We start from the raw sequence: 16,272 nt of genomic DNA on the forward strand, positions 1-16,272 counted from the left end.
GTATTTTACTTTTTTTATATTTCTTATATATAGTTGCACCTTTTTTCATAAGAATAATGTGATGTACATATATTAATGTATTGGTTTTCTGTTTTTTACATGTTTCAAATGCAAATCTACATGTTTAACCGACTTCGAAAAAAGGAGGTGGTTTTCAATTCGATTGGTTTGTATTTTTTATGTAAACAAAAAAGTCTTATACAAAAACAAGATTCGGCAGTTCCTTTTTCTCCAAAAATATATTATAATTTTACAGTATTTTTTTCATGAAACGTTGGGACTATTTTTACGGTGGAATGAATCTATGAATCGGTTATTTCTATCCGATTGAACAATCGAGTCAGTCCAGCTGAACAATCAAAAGATTATTCATAACAGTGGATGCGAAACTAGACGTCGACCAAATTAATATTCGAAAATAAAATATTATAGCATTACGCTTTTTATTTTTCTTGAGGTCAGCATAGATGAAGGTGTCTCACTTTAAGGAGTTACCTATGTTTTTGTCCATTAGTGAAGAATAAATTAATTTATTGTTTAATCAGGTACTCCTAGTTATCGTGTTATAATCAAATACTGCCAAAATGATAATCCAATGCTGATTATGAAAATACAAAAATCATATCAGTAGGTAATCACACTAATATTATAAATGTGAAAGTTTGTTTGGATGTAATCACGCTGAAACTACTGAGCGGATTTTCATGAAATTTGGTACCTACCTATACAGACAGGGTAGGATTAGCTTGACTCGGGTGATAGGATACCTTTCATCCCACACATTTTATGCGTTCTGGGAATCGAACCCGTTATCTCATAAAATCTTTCCAGAATTCCAGATGTAGGGTTAGACACTTCTATCTACTAGATAGATAAGTACCTACATAATAAGAAGCTTATCGACGGCGAAGTAGGTACTAATAACTCCCGAACTGACAAGAGCCTAAATTTTACACAAATTGAAAAAAAAACGTCTCATTTAGGGTTTTCATACATTAGTTGCTAAGTATGTATTTCGATTAATTTCGAAAAAGTATTGGTACGTTACATCCCAATATCATGTGACGTTCCATTGACTACGTACCAACCTGTCGTTATGTAGGTAGGTACCCTTTAACCCTATGTTTATGTCAGTTAGACATTTGCTGGGTGACTTTGGGTGACAAAAAAAGAAAACTCGAGAGATTATAGAATCATTTTTATTTATTTGTCGGTATAAGAGGCTGTAAAAAGTTTATTGTCTAAAAGTTTCGATCAATCTTTCTTTTGGTAGTTACTAAGTAGGTAAATAGGTAAAATTTTAAAATTCTAGATAGGTACTTTAGAAAAAAAAACATCTAAAGATATTTTATTTCATTATTTCAATTTCAAAATCTTCTTTCATTTAAATTAGGTATTCAGAATTAATTTTTAAATGTACATATATAAATGCACTAAGCAAACACGAACATTTCATTTTAAAGTATGTAATTATTGTAAAAACGTATCGAAATTAATTAAGTAAGTAATACTGTTTGACTCCTCTTGACATTCTTATATATAATTTTCGGGAAACAAGGGGTATGTACACCACAATTACAAAGAGATATTAATATATTTTATCTACAAATTTTATAATATTGTCCTTCGTTGACCGTATAGTGGATAATCCCCTTATTTCTTAACAATATTTGACATTATGTACTTGAGTATAGAAACTGAAAAAGTAACAGTGTTTATTGAATCGGTAGGCTAACCCAGAGGGCAGTATTATGGCACATGGGCATTAAAATAACATAACACTCATATTTTTACACCATCATCGGCACGTTGTTATGCAAACTCACTTATTCTCGCAAGGTTTATTTTAAAAAGTTTTAATTACATTTATACGTTACTATAGGCTGTATGCAGGTATGACTGTGACACTTAACTGTCATTCTACGATCAAATAAAAAAATAAACTGTCAATGTATTTTTTTTTTAATTTATTGTCGAGCAGCGAGAATGAGTTTGATAAACACGGCACCTCTTTACAAAGCCAGTTACATTACGTATAGGAGAACAAAATATAACCAATCGGTATCTGCTGAAGTTTCTTACAATCTCTATTCAATATAAAACTACAAAAACTAGATACTGTAACGGAGAACCATTTTTTACAATACCGAAATACTGCTTCTACACTAACATAAAGATTGATTGGTATTCATTTACAATAGCGAGTCAAGTATAACGAATCCGAGAATCGAATAATTTATTGACTTAAACGAAAACGACAAGGAATCGGTACGATCGTGATTATTTTATATAAAAATGTTTATAATTATAATGATGAGTAAATGCTTCGTTAAGTACGTATTCCATGTCGCTTTCATGTGATACCTAAATATTATACATACATATAAATAAATTCAAAATATCATTCGTTTAACATACGTAGGTACATTCATAAAGCTTGCTGCATATATTCACAAAAACTCCTGAATATCTCAGTCAACGAACATTAGTTTGGATCCTTGTCCCTGTTTTCTCTCACGTGTAGGTAATATTGTACCAATGGACCTGTTCAATGGCCCTTATCGTAACTTGGAATTAAAGAGAAATCCAAAATAGACAGTCACTAATTACGAACCAAAAAACTGAAAGTGGGACACCTGTTTAGCATAATTTATGAACAAAATTAACCTTTTACCTTAGATTTACGGTTAGAAAACATGGAGTTGCAACCAAACAAATGTTCGTCGACCAAGCACAAGATACACCTGCGACATTGTACGCACATAATCAGATTGCGAGGGACATCACTAAAGAGAATGTAATCGTGTAAAATCCATTCAATCACAATATTTGCAAATGCCTCCATCACACACTATACACTGCATACAGAGCTCATATTGTTACCGAACGGACTTAAAAATATAATACAAGTAATATTGGCTCACTAAAGGTACAAGCGTATGATCCTACACATCTACATTCGGTTGGAACTAAAGGGGACGAGAGAATAAAAAACATCAACTAAAACGTTAACAAAATACGACTTTCTCTATGGAAAATAAATAAATTTACAAATTAGATACACGTTTTAGAACTACATACTAATAGTCACTTCGTCGTCGTTAATGTTTATCACTACATTTTTGGACGAGTCGAAACGAGCGGGCTTGTACTGCACATGCGCATTGCGCAATTATCATTTTATAGCGTTTTTCGTATTCACCAGTTCGAACTGGTTTAGTCCTCACAGCGGGTGCGACTTAGGCACGGTGTCACCAAGGCACCGGCACGCGTGGGAACTCCATCCATGTCGATTATAGCTTCGGAGTCATTAATACACGGCCGCTCGCGTCCGACGCTCGAATATAACTTACAATAAAATAAAGAAGCATGCCGTCCGCCGCACTACGTTATCCTATCATAGCCTAGGCCGAAACCAACATAAACTACATTACTCAGTCCAATTTTCAGTCAATTTCTTATGAAATTACACCTCAACACACGTATCTAAGTACAAAAACGTTTCGGAATTTCTTCTCTTCGTGTTTTTGAAGCATTCGAGGTAAGCAGTGATGGCAGCCAACGATGTTTTAATTCAGATGTTAATAAAATATGTTAAATGTCGTGTTTACGATTGTCGCAAAGAAGGAATAGAGCGTTAATTTCTTAATTTGAATACCTAACCTTTTAAACCACTATTAAAATGTGGAAAATTACGAGCATTTAAGACATGTGGGCACTATAACGTTGTACGTAATGGAGCCGAGTGGGCTCCGATCAATTCCATTAACGAATAACTTAAGCTTAATTAAAGAAACATATTACACGAATGCTACTTAATGTTTTTAGAGATACAGCAATTAAAGAGACATTAGAAATGAACATTGATTCTGAGGACGTGAATGAAGTGATGCTCGTTCGAGAGAGGGATTCCGAAACGATAAGTATTTAGGCTAAATTTTAATTGACAGGAATCTTTGCCTTCTCCTAACACAGTTCCACCTTACCCAACGATAATCTCGACGTCATAAACAGTCAATGTTTAGTCATTATCGAATAAAGTTAATTTATCATCTACGTTAATTTCTTGATACGTAACAGTAACTAACAACTGGAATCTTGCCGATAAACCTACGTTTTAAAGCGAACTAGGAATATAAATTGAGATAGATAATTTCAGTAGCTTTGGTAGAATAATATCATTCATTTTATTGTTAACATGTATCGACTTGACGGCGTCGCCGCCCAACTCAACGGTGAGTATTATGTTTCGTACGTACTACTAATAAAGGAAAAACGAAGTTCAAGTTTCGACAACCATTCGTTATGAACGCGTCACGGGTTTCAACTTTCTCGATAGTTAAATTGGAGCGCCATTCGTAAAGAGAGCAATGCTACTTTGTCGTAAATATTTCACGAGCCGTTCCGTGTATCAGTGGGAACGGCACTAAATAGGAATGATACAGAGATTCTTGCACGTGTAAGTGTGGAACGGTGCTAGTGTGCGAGCGCGACGGCTGCCCCGACCGCGACCAGCGCCCGACTCACGCGCGTCCGACCGCCTCCTGCGCGGTCGCCGACCGAAAAAACTCGACATCCGTGGTAGACATGGTCGACATCGTCGACTCGTCCCACGTCACCTCGGTCGTGGTCGTCGTCCCGTTCTCATGTTTTCTCCTCATCTTCGGACGCCGCTGCTTTTTCTTGGGATTGTTAGCCTTCTTGTGTTTCCTCTTATGCCTCAAATTTGCTTTTTGGAGGCGTATATGACAATTTCTATGTCGCGGCGGAGGCCGCTTCAGCTTGCCTCGATGCCGCCGCGGCGGGCAGTGGGTCTGCTTGGGCCCGTCCCACCGCCTCGTCAGCGAGAGTGCGTACGGGGACAGGTTGCCGAGCGGCCGACTCACGGGGATCTGCGTCCGTCGCGCTCTCCCCCTGTTGTCCAACGCCAAGAAGGTTTTCTTCCCGTTGCGTTTCCGCGAGTATGTATTGTAGTTGTTCTCCTCTATATGTTCCTCGAACACGCAATCGTCCGAGAGATCCTTCTGAAACAATGAAAAAAGATGCGATTAGTTGTTGTTAAAGTGGACAGTTCTATATTTGGACAACATTGGTCTTGTGTACCAGAATAGGTAGTATTGTTTGCTATTTGGGTTTGCATTGTTGCCCTGACCGCGGCATAGACTGGAGTCGCATTCATTTGTATTGTCTCATGATTTAATAATCTTTCGCCGTACTCTACAATTATACTATCAGAACACAATTTATCACTCTATAAATCCGCTATAAACTCCCTTTTATGTGCTGCGGTCCGCACAAAGTGGTGTACAAGGAATGGTTTGACAATTTCAACAAATTGGGGCTGTCCTTTTAGGCTAACCGCATTTCCCCGCGGTTGTGGTGCCGTTATGGCTGCTGAGCCGGGTGTACGGCTGTACAAATTGGTTGTTTTATTCATAAATATGTATAAGTGAATCGCTGTAGGGTGTACTAATGCCTCTTAAATTGTCCCAAGACACATAATATCGAGGACATTAAATTCAATCTGCGATGGTTTGCGGGTTACTGCGGCCGGTGGCTGGTGGGTGAGAATTATTGCCCCACAGATTTATGGTGTTAGCAATTTGTCCTATCGGAAGTTCTTTAGTAAGTGCCGTTTACATCTCGATGTGCCGTTGATTTGTACTTTATGTGGTAGCCATCAACGAACAAGTTTACAATTTGAGAGATGAATATTTTTTCGATCTATCTTCATTTCATTTTGGAAATTGGTTACCAAATAAATAGTTAAATGGGTTGCCAATGATATATTGGATTCTCGTGTTTAGATTATTGTATGCATTGAGAGTTTAGCTTGAGGCTTATACTGTACTAACTTAGACTTAAGTTATGTTACTTCCGAGATACTTAATTATGGTCGTGCAGTTATGTTTTGGAATAACAAGGAGGTTTTAACTATACTGTTAAGTCAGGTATTGCATGATGATGATGATTTTGTTTAAATAAGAAAGATCGTGATGGACTGAACAATTAATCCTATAACGACATTTTGACACCCATTTATCATGTTTTTCAGACACAGAGAATAAAGAAGCAAGTCCACCCTAACTTTCCTGTACCATAAATTCAACCAGCAGTTAACCTCACTTTTCTAACTTCCAACATGTTACCAGTCGAACGTCGACACTCCCAGAGGTAATGAATAGTTTATGAATATGCGTATTCAATTATACACCGTTCCCGTGCATATAAATCATTTTTTACGAACTTTCCTTTCATTGGTCGTGTAGAGAAACCTTCTTCCTGGGCGGTACCAGTTTTGCTGTATTTGCGGTTGTATAGGTTCTATCTTTTATAGGAACTATTGTAGACCGTTTCTTTTTTAAAGAGACTTTAAACTACTGGACAGTATTTGGAAGATTAGAAAGCATTGAGGAGATTTTTCTAATTTTTAAAAGGTGGCAACGATTTTGTGTCTCCTCTGTTGTTGTGGGTGTCCATGGGCAGCGCTGTCCTCAATAAAGGGTTTTTAAGATTGAGGAGGTGTGAGAGATTATACCTAAGGGAGATGTTATGTCATATCTGATTTGTGTTAAATCTTCTATCCATCAGAACGGAATATCTATTTTATTTTGTTTATTAATTTGACGTCCTAAAATTGAGCTTTTGCCTAATGAATTTGTCCGATACCACAGCTTAGTCTACTTACAATTATTACTAGGTCACTCCATTACTCTCACACAACTCAACAATACATAAACTAGACTCAAATTAGTGCTTCCTAGTTGTTTATAAAAGCAGCTGTTCCTATTGTCACAGAAAGTGGGTGACACGTGTATCTGAACCAAAACTCCTGTACTGTAGCTACCCATGCTCTAAATACTTCATCAGAGACAGTTACTAGAGCTAACTACTCATATACACATTTAAATCTCAGCGTGGTTAACCAAACAAATGGTGCACATTAAATTTTACTAGAGCTCTCGACAATCAACACAGTTTGATGTAGGAAGCGGCAGTAGTACTACTGATTGGTCGGTGTGTCTGCACTAAATGCGCAATGGAATGCAATCTGTTTGAAACAGTGGCTTGTAAATAGTGTTGTGTACCACCCATGGAGCTTGAAGTTCCTTAAGGTGTGTTGCCAAGTTTGTTATAATTAAACATGCTGTAGATTAAAATGTGGTAATGTTGCGCTTTAGTTTATTGTGTAATTAAATTGAGTGGGGGTTACTTACGCGATGTACGGCCATTATTTCGATAAATGGTTGGATATTTGATAAATATGTATGTTCTTACAGGACTAAGTATTGCTTTGATTTAAAACTAGAGTTTTAAAATGACCCACGATAGTTCACAGAATATATCATTTTGCTCATTTACTTTTCAGATATATACTCGATCACAACATTATTTATTAAATAGACCAATATTTTTAACAAAATAAGTGTTATCGTTCAAAACATGGCGCCAAAGCTTTCGCGCCAATAGTGTTTAAGATGGCAGCACTGCAATTTTAACTTCAGATTGGACCGCTAGAGGTCGCTACTAGTTATTTACCCTAAAGCTTTACTGGATGTTATTAATAATTATCTATCCTTTTCTGTACCATACATGTTTACTGTTCAACAGTTATCGTAAAAGACATAATTGAATTTGTAAAGCGACATGACGTCTGTTAATTATCTGTTTTACAACTTATTGGTTACAATTTACATAATGTAAGTATACTGGTTACGTAGTTTTGATTATTTGTTTGTCTCTAGAATCTTCGTATGGAATCTAGCTACTTGAGTTAAACTCGTGGATGGGTTTTTTCTGCTTAGAAGCAGACGGATCACCTTATGTTACGCCATCGCCGCCACCCATAGACACCCGAAACACCAGAGACGTTACAATTGCGTTGCTGGCCTTTTGGGAGTTAGGAATTTACGGGTTATTGGGGAATCGGGGATTGGGAAGGGGAGTAGTTGGGCACCTGGTAATCTCACCCACACAACGCAAGCGCTGTTTCACGTCGGTTTTTCTGTGGCCGTGGTATCACTACGGTCGAGCCGGCCCATTCGTGCTGAAATATGGCTCTCCCACACTTATATTATGATGATCAAGAAAACACAGCGACGTATTCTACAAGATATGTCTGCTTATTTGGACTTCTAGATACGCATGTCTAAACTTAAAGTAAGCTCAATTCTCTTTCAGATCTGAACTGATTCCTTATAAAGTGAGTCTAGACAAGAACAAAAAATATCAGCGTAGTAGTTCCTAATCAAGTAATAAACTTTGCATCTAATTGTCTTACAAATGAGGTGTAATGTACTTAGCATTTTAATTAAGGAGGCTCTACCACCGGTATCCTTTGCCTATAAACGATTTTTTATCTAATTACACCACTATCAGCCATAGATAATAGAAACCGTTACTAATAGTTCAATTAAGGCAGGTGACACACGTGCTTATCGATTTAAATCGCACCTATGAAGCAATCGTCATAATATATACTATCTTATCGATACTGAGACCCATTCCTATAATAGTTATAGGATTCGTTTACGAAATTGGTTCAGAGGGCACCCTGTGAGAGGTAGGCAACGATAAGGGCTCTAGAGATTGATCGTAAGCAATTCGGTTATCGATAAAGTTAATTTTCTTGATAAGATTAATTTAAATCGAGAATTAAATCTTTTGTTGGAGAAATTACGGCGTCGCATACGTTTATAGGAGACAGTTACGTAAGCATAAATTTGTATCCATTAATACGGTGAGGTTTATTACTTTACAGTATGAAAAAGACTCAAAAATATGCCCATATTAGAAGCAAATATACTGCAGCTACTGTCATAAAGTAACCAGTTGTACTTTGATAACTTACTCGCTGTCTCTTTATGAAAAGATTCGTGAGTTATTCAACTTGACTGAATAAAGCTAAGTTCCTACCGGCAAGTTTATGAGAAAGCATGCATAATACATGCATGCACACATGCAATTTAATATTTCAAACTTAAGTTACGCACTTTCAAACAAGACTAACAAGATTATTCTAATTCAATGATTCCCTGCAACATGTAAATATCGATACTCATAATATTTACATACATTTTCTAATCGATAAATCGTGCCAACCTCGAGGGTCAAACATTTTACGATCGTGAATTTATCGATACCGATGATCGACTATCGATAGTGAATAAGCGACACGACACTAACAGATAGGGTTATCGCGAACGATCTTTATGGACTAGAAACAATCGCCAAAGAAGATACGTAGATTCGATTCCTTGTAAAGGATATAATATGACGAAATTAAATTTTAGTGTCCTTATTGACATGTTCCTTAGTTTGTCACTTACAGAGTAATAAAAAATGTATAGCTTTTACTATTTTTTATTGTGCCAGTGTTCCAACACCCACAATGTGGGTTATTGGGGTGTTGGCAGGGCTGTATCGGCAGACGTTTTATTTGTGGCGGTGTTTTAAAAGGACCTCTTTTATGGTCCTACTGAGGGATCCTTGTAACTGCATCTATTTGTAAAACCTCTGCATTCTCACACCAACACATTGGGGCGATAAATATCCTGATTCCATTTATACACCAAACCACCCAGAGATTTTTACTGAAAAAAAGTAATATAACACCATATATGTAGTATAAAACTCTCGTCTGAAATCGGATAACAGTGGAGCAATACAAATGCTAAATTAGAGAGCTTTGAATCCTAATTTACGCGACTCTAGAGTTATTTATTCTGTAATAAATATGTCAATTACGGTAGTCTAGTCCGGACAGATTTATACAGGGGTGTCTCACTTACTTTGAATAGGTGTCTTTTGGCTTAACAACTTTTTAGTGGGGGGTTTACAAGATAAAAGAGTTGTTAGTCATATTTATAGTGGGTGGTTGAGTAATCTTTTTGAAAGGTAATTATTATTTAAATGGATTACATGTATGTGATCAATACTGATGAAAGCATTAAAAGAGCATAGTTAGTTTCGATTATAGTAAATTGAAAAATAACTGTCTTGTTTTCGGTACCTTTTTATTTAATTTTGATCATATTACAAGTAAGTATGCCTTAGCTACTGACAGCCCTTATGTAACAAATGAAGTAAAACATGTACCTTTTGTTTGTCAGTCAAACATAAGTGGGACCTGGCCGACTATGTTAGTGGCATTTAAGAGAAATATAGGACACAGGACAAGACACAGAAGTAAATCAATTATCTAATTAAAATTAAACCAAACAGACTCTATGAATTAACTAAAAATCAAGGTTTACTCGTACATTAATGGAGCAAAGCTCTACTAGTTTCGAGTAAGGATTCCCTCTGTGACTCGAAACAATTAGAGCTTTCCTCCATTAATGTACGTGAGTAAACCATGATTTTTTAGTTAATTTAGTATGTCTTACTATATTGAACAGTTATTATAAAAAAGACTCAATGGACTCTGAATAATACCGGAATTTTGAATAATACCGGATATACTGGCCATTAGCCAAAAATGGCATCACCTGACATTTATATCTACAATTAAAAACATTCCTAATCATCAGGCCAGTTACCTACAACTACATAACAATATTATTAATTAGATATCACATAAATAGAGCTTATTAATGTGTTTTAAATAGCAGTTAGTAATAGCGTTTCTTTATTACCGTATAAATGCATTAAGTTCAATGTCAAACTGCTAAAGTTTCCTAAATCTATTTGCTATTTAGTAGCTAAAGCTTAAACGTTAATGGTGTCAGTGTATTTTATCCACAGAACTGTCTAACTCTTAGTTCAAAATTAAATAAAATCATAAATTAGATATCGATTATAATTGAACTGTCCAAAACGAATAATTTATTCTTATAACGTGAAAAGGAATATATTTGCAGAAATTATAAATAGTCATAAACTTTTCTGATGGGGTGGTCTTATTAACGCTGAGACCACCTCGAAGGCATAGCATCTTACCTTCAAATACGACCTGCTTTCATTGAACAGACGATAAACTACGCAAAGGACCAAGGAGGTTGACCACAAATAAACCTAATGTCCCTACATTTGTACCTATGATAAACATCAACAATTTATACTTCGAATGCAAATTCAATAATCGAATGTCAGTCAAGAGAATGCGCGGCTCGCGATGCATTCATGGTATGTGGATACTAGATAGAGTGGGTACACACTTCCTATGAATGCAATAGCTGGATTTACCGATATTTGTTTGAGACAAGACAATGTTTAGCTAGCCATTGTTAATATTTTAGGTAACCAAATATTTTAGAAAAGCAAGATCCTCCGGCCAGGCGAGGTGATCATGTCTGGCGGGATTTCTGCCCAACTGTTGTTGGTAGGGATTTCCTATCCATGTTTATTCGCATGTAAGCACATATGAAGTCATATGTGCGATGTAGGATTTATGACGTCATCTGTTGATTTGATCGTCAATCGATAGTCTATGTGCGACTTCTGTCATTTGTCACTTATCATGTGTCGCCACAATATAACGAGTAACCAGGAAAATATATGAAAAAATCCGTTTTTAGATTAAATTTAGGGTTGTGTAGTCCACACAAAAAAACAAAACCCTAATTGGCGATGTTCGATCTAAAAACTAAAACGTGACACATACCGAGTAATCGTTAGTTTGTTCCGAGAAATCGGTGATCGCGATCAGGAACAAGATGGATGCGGTTATAAAACATCACTTCCAGGTATTTTGATGGGATTCCGTCAACGAAACTAGGGCTTTTTCATGGCCATTCGATTATTTGTGGCCTAACCTGTCGTCTGTGAATCTAGTGTTAATTTATTCGACGGCGGCGTCACCAATAAAACATAATGATGTGTTTCTGAAGTCTAGTTTAAAGACTTTAAAATTTCATTCATGATTTTTGGAATCGGAATAGACCACCGAGCTAAACGATTAATCGATTCATTCCTTCTGTTTATAATGCCTAGCATAAAATGGGATGTTAGGAATTGGGTCGCGATGCTCGATTGTTATGGGTCCCGGTTTTTTGACTGATTTCGATTGTTTCTTTAATTGGCTTGATTTATGGGACATAGATAGCAACCTTTGTATTAGTCGTATGATATTTGGATCAAGGTTATGTTTAAACTTTGTAAAACAAATATGGTTAGGAGGATTAGTTACTAATATGGAACAACATTAATTTGTTACAAGAATTATAATAATATCTGCACAAGTATTCATTTAATTAGATGCATGTATATGAAATACACTATCCTATCTAGCCTATCTGAATACGATGAAGGCGAAACTTTAACTTATAGGTTTACCAATTAAGTAGAACACTTTTGCGCTAAAGTCCCATTTCACAATATTATTATCTCATTAAGTTTCTGTATAACTGACGAATAATTTGATGTAGGAGCATTTTCCATACGAAATATGTCAATTTAACTAACATAAATGTAATCAGATGTTGTAAAACAGGCCCTTTGTCATAAACTTACATTACAAAACTGCATGGGAAGGTTTATTCTCACGACTTAAGTCTGATTCCAACATAGATTAGCTACGTACTTAAAAATTAACGTTTATTTTTAAACTAAGAACAAATAAAATGTCAAACGACTCACCATAGATCTAAAAATCGTGAGATATATTTTTTAATGATTAGTTTCACTGACATTTGCATAGAGTTCCTTAGTTTTTTTTTTAAATACTAATAAGGTTTTGTTAACAAGATAATCGTGGCTAACGTTTTAATGATAGGTTTGGTTTTAAAATAAATGTTTTTCCTGTCCCGACTGACCTTTGAATTACTCATTGGGTCGAGGATTTGCTGAAATGTTGTAACAATATTTCAAGCTCATTTTAGTTTTTGGTCAACTAACGTGTAACATTATGTATGGACCAATTCCAATTCTTGTATACTTTTATTGTTCGCAATATTTTATTAGTTTTATTGTTATTTGTTTGCTTGAAGTTCACCTTCTTTTGTTTTGTAAACAAAGATATTGTGGTTTGTAAAATAAAATAAAATTAGTCAACAGAATTAAAATTGAAGAAGATTATGCCTATTTATTTGCCTACCTAGATTCACTGATGAACAGACTGACAGACTATTATTTATTTCTTTCTTTGTTGACGTTTCAAAAGTACCTAAGTATTTATAGTTTAATTGGAATAAATGATTTGACATTGACTTTGACTTTAACCATGTAGAAGAATTTATGATTCCAAAGACCGCTACGAAAAGTTTTCCACTTCAAAATTAGATAAAGGTAAACTAAACTTTCTACGTCAAAATCTCTCACGTTCATCAAAGCCAGATCATAAAACTTTAAGATAAAATCGCTTAAAATATCTGTAAAACAATATAAACAGACAACCAAACTTATAATACCAATATTAGAGATCGTTAAAAAACTCATAAAAATAAAATCGGCCATCATTCAGGGCCAGTTAACCTAATTTATCAATACGCCACAGATTAATAATACGACATTGTGGATTTATAGTCTGTTAGCAACGGAATAATGACGTTCTGAATTTGAATTTTTATAGCGTATATTGTATTTCTAAAGTAATGGCGCATTTTTATTCAGAATAATAATTTATTATGTCACATGGTTTCATTGCCTAGGTTATAAGAAGCAGATGGTTTCAAGGATGCAATTAATTTTGCTAAGCCTAAGTGACAGACACTTGTACCTAAGTGCTAATGTGTGTTATTTTATTCATCAAGAACTAATTCAGGGCATATGTAGACTGTAATGCTAGATATTATTATGTAAAGTTGACATTGATGATATTTATTATTACCCACGTCGTGACAGAGATACTACGAAATAAAGTTATGTACTTTATAGTTTTGCAAGAGACGATGATTGTTAGTGAGAAAAATATAATAATTATAGCGTTAATTACGCTTCATATCTGACGTAAAATACGTCCAGCGTATCATCGGTCTTACTGACGTATGTGTCTTACTGATGTATAGGTATGTGAACGATCAATTGTTTTTCTAAACATTTGTCTGTTCTGGCGTTACGCGACCAGTGATACGCGACGCATGTTCCTTCAGATATTATGATCCGACTCTTAAGCAATGACGTTAGTTTTTGACATTATAAAATTCAAATTTAAACTTCGAAACATCCCATAAAAATAAACAGAATTACTTATAAAAACAGTAAAGACAAGGCACCAACAACAAACAGCCTAATCAGATTCGAATTACGGAATCGACTAATTTCAAATCGAGTTTAAATTTCGAAGCTATTCACTTGAAAGCCATTACGGTTGAATCGGACACTTAGCCAAACGGTTTATATTGATTGTGTTCACGTTAAAACAAAGGGTATAAAAAAGAAATAAAAGGGAATGAAGAGATAAAAACTTTACGATCCGTTACCTCATTGTCGTCACTAACGCGTTCGGTTTATGGGGATTTAAGAACTCCCATATTAGGTTGCCGCGATAGAACAGGGTAATAGGAGATGGTGTTTCTTACACTTTTATTTTCTCTCGAACTGAGAGGCTGTGGTTACGTAGTTGTTGATGCTATTTTCGCAGTTTCTTTAGGACATTTAAAGCAATTTGATGTAGATGTTCAGTATTCGTTTTGTATGCGTTTAAATTGACTTTGTACCTTCATAAGCGTTTTGCCGTAAACAATGTTTTATCACGGGTTCGTAGAATCATATCTTTGTAATAAGAAAACAAACAGTTTGAAGTTATTACTACAAAAGCATTAGCTGATATTAATTTATTTTAATAATTTCTATAATTATTGGGGTAAGGCTTCTCTATTACACTCGCGTTCCTTCCTTACAAATTATTAATAACCGAACCATTTCAAATAACTTGTAATCAAGCAGCTCTACGGCACTCGAAACCGAATTCTAATTCGATACTCTAAAGACGATATCATTATTAATCATTATTAAATTTATATCGAATTATAATCTTACAATCTATTCCAACTCGTAAACCGCCCCTAGTCGTCCTTTCGGAAATTCCATCGATACTAAAAAAGCAGTAAAATATGTGATTGTCGATATGTACACTACTTATACACAGATTTTTAGTGGTTTTATTTAAAACAAGCTATTTCTTAATTATTTACGAGCGTGGCGAGTTTCTGTGATCTAGTTTACCCACCGACATGTTTTTCGAACATTTAAAGCTTTATTCAAATAAGGAACAGAGAACAGAATTCGATGGGCGTGTGAAATGTTTTGTATTTGGTTTTCGAATGTAGAAGTAAACATTTTAGTCGATTTGAAAACAGAATGAGATTACAATTATATTCTTTAAAATATTTTTTATAGATTATATTAAATCATTTTTAACAACACTAGTTAAAGAACTAGTGTTGTTAAAAATGATTTAAAATAAATTCATTTATTGTTATTTTTATGCCTGACTATGTTAAAAATAATTGGATAAACTAATAAAGACGTAGCCAAACAATAGAAATAAATAAATATTGTGTGATATACAGCTGATAATAAAGATTTATCAGAAGGAATCTTCAGCACTTAAGCCAGTATTAAAACAAGCCAGTCACATCAAAATGTCGATACAAACTACCCCATAAATTAAAACATCCCTTAAGAAAAAAAGCAAATTCCTACAGACAAAATCAAACAGCCATAAATATGGCGTCATATTAAAACATAAAATAGGGTAAACAATCGTAAATAAAAATTACAACGAAAACCAACAAAGGGGTCGTTAATTCAAATATAAATTATGTCTATTTTGTGGTCCGTTTTACACTTTTTTCTGCTGTCCTTGTATTTTTTGTTGCGGCAACACGAGCGGCGCCTGTGGCGCGGCAAAACCCTTTAGTCCGAATTTAAAATAGGAACAAGTTTTATTTTTCTACAACTGTCTTTTTTAAAGGCTATTTTCGGTGTTGCTATCTTCTAAAGCGGGTTATTAATACTCTTCTAGTCATTATCTGGGAACGCTTTATTTCGTTAAGCGGTGCCTATTGTTCGTTTTAGTCAATCCGTTTTGTGTCCTGTAATGGAGCCATAAATTCTTGGCTTACTGTCCCGACTGTCGGTCGCAATTTGCCTTTTAAACTGTTTAAACGATATAAAATTTCTTAAAACGAGGTTTGTATGTTAGGTTCATTGTAGGTTTTTTCTTTAGATTGTATAAAATTGAGACAAGTACGATGTTATCCATAGTCTTTATTATTTAATAATGTAGATATTTTATATATCTTATATATATTTGGTAGTTCATAACGTTTCATTCAGTCATTCAAATGCAACAAGACAAATAGCAATAAAACATATGTTTTCTTATGC

The 16,272-nt window shown here is 34.9% G+C and overlaps 1 protein-coding gene across 6 annotated transcripts in view; it reads right to left on the reverse strand.

The window, feature by feature from the left end:
• Positions 1–1,183: 1,183 nt before the first annotated feature.
• The window catches only part of LOC118277873 (fibroblast growth factor 3), a 187,220-nt gene continuing 172,131 nt past the window's right edge, over positions 1,184–16,272 (reverse strand). For 5 of the 6 annotated variants that reach the window (XM_050700068.1, XM_050700069.1, XM_050700070.1 and 2 more), the window contains exon 5: positions 1,184–5,024. In XM_050700068.1, the coding sequence (XP_050556025.1) occupies positions 4,524–5,024 (501 nt within the window). In that variant the 3' untranslated portion in view covers positions 1,184–4,523. The remainder of the gene's footprint in view (positions 5,025–16,272) is intronic. The other variant, XM_035596870.2, reaches the window with a different exon arrangement.

The sequence above is a fragment of the Spodoptera frugiperda genome, chromosome 18, assembly GCF_023101765.2.
Source record: "Spodoptera frugiperda isolate SF20-4 chromosome 18, AGI-APGP_CSIRO_Sfru_2.0, whole genome shotgun sequence".
In the NCBI taxonomy this organism is placed as follows: domain Eukaryota; kingdom Metazoa; phylum Arthropoda; class Insecta; order Lepidoptera; family Noctuidae; genus Spodoptera; species Spodoptera frugiperda.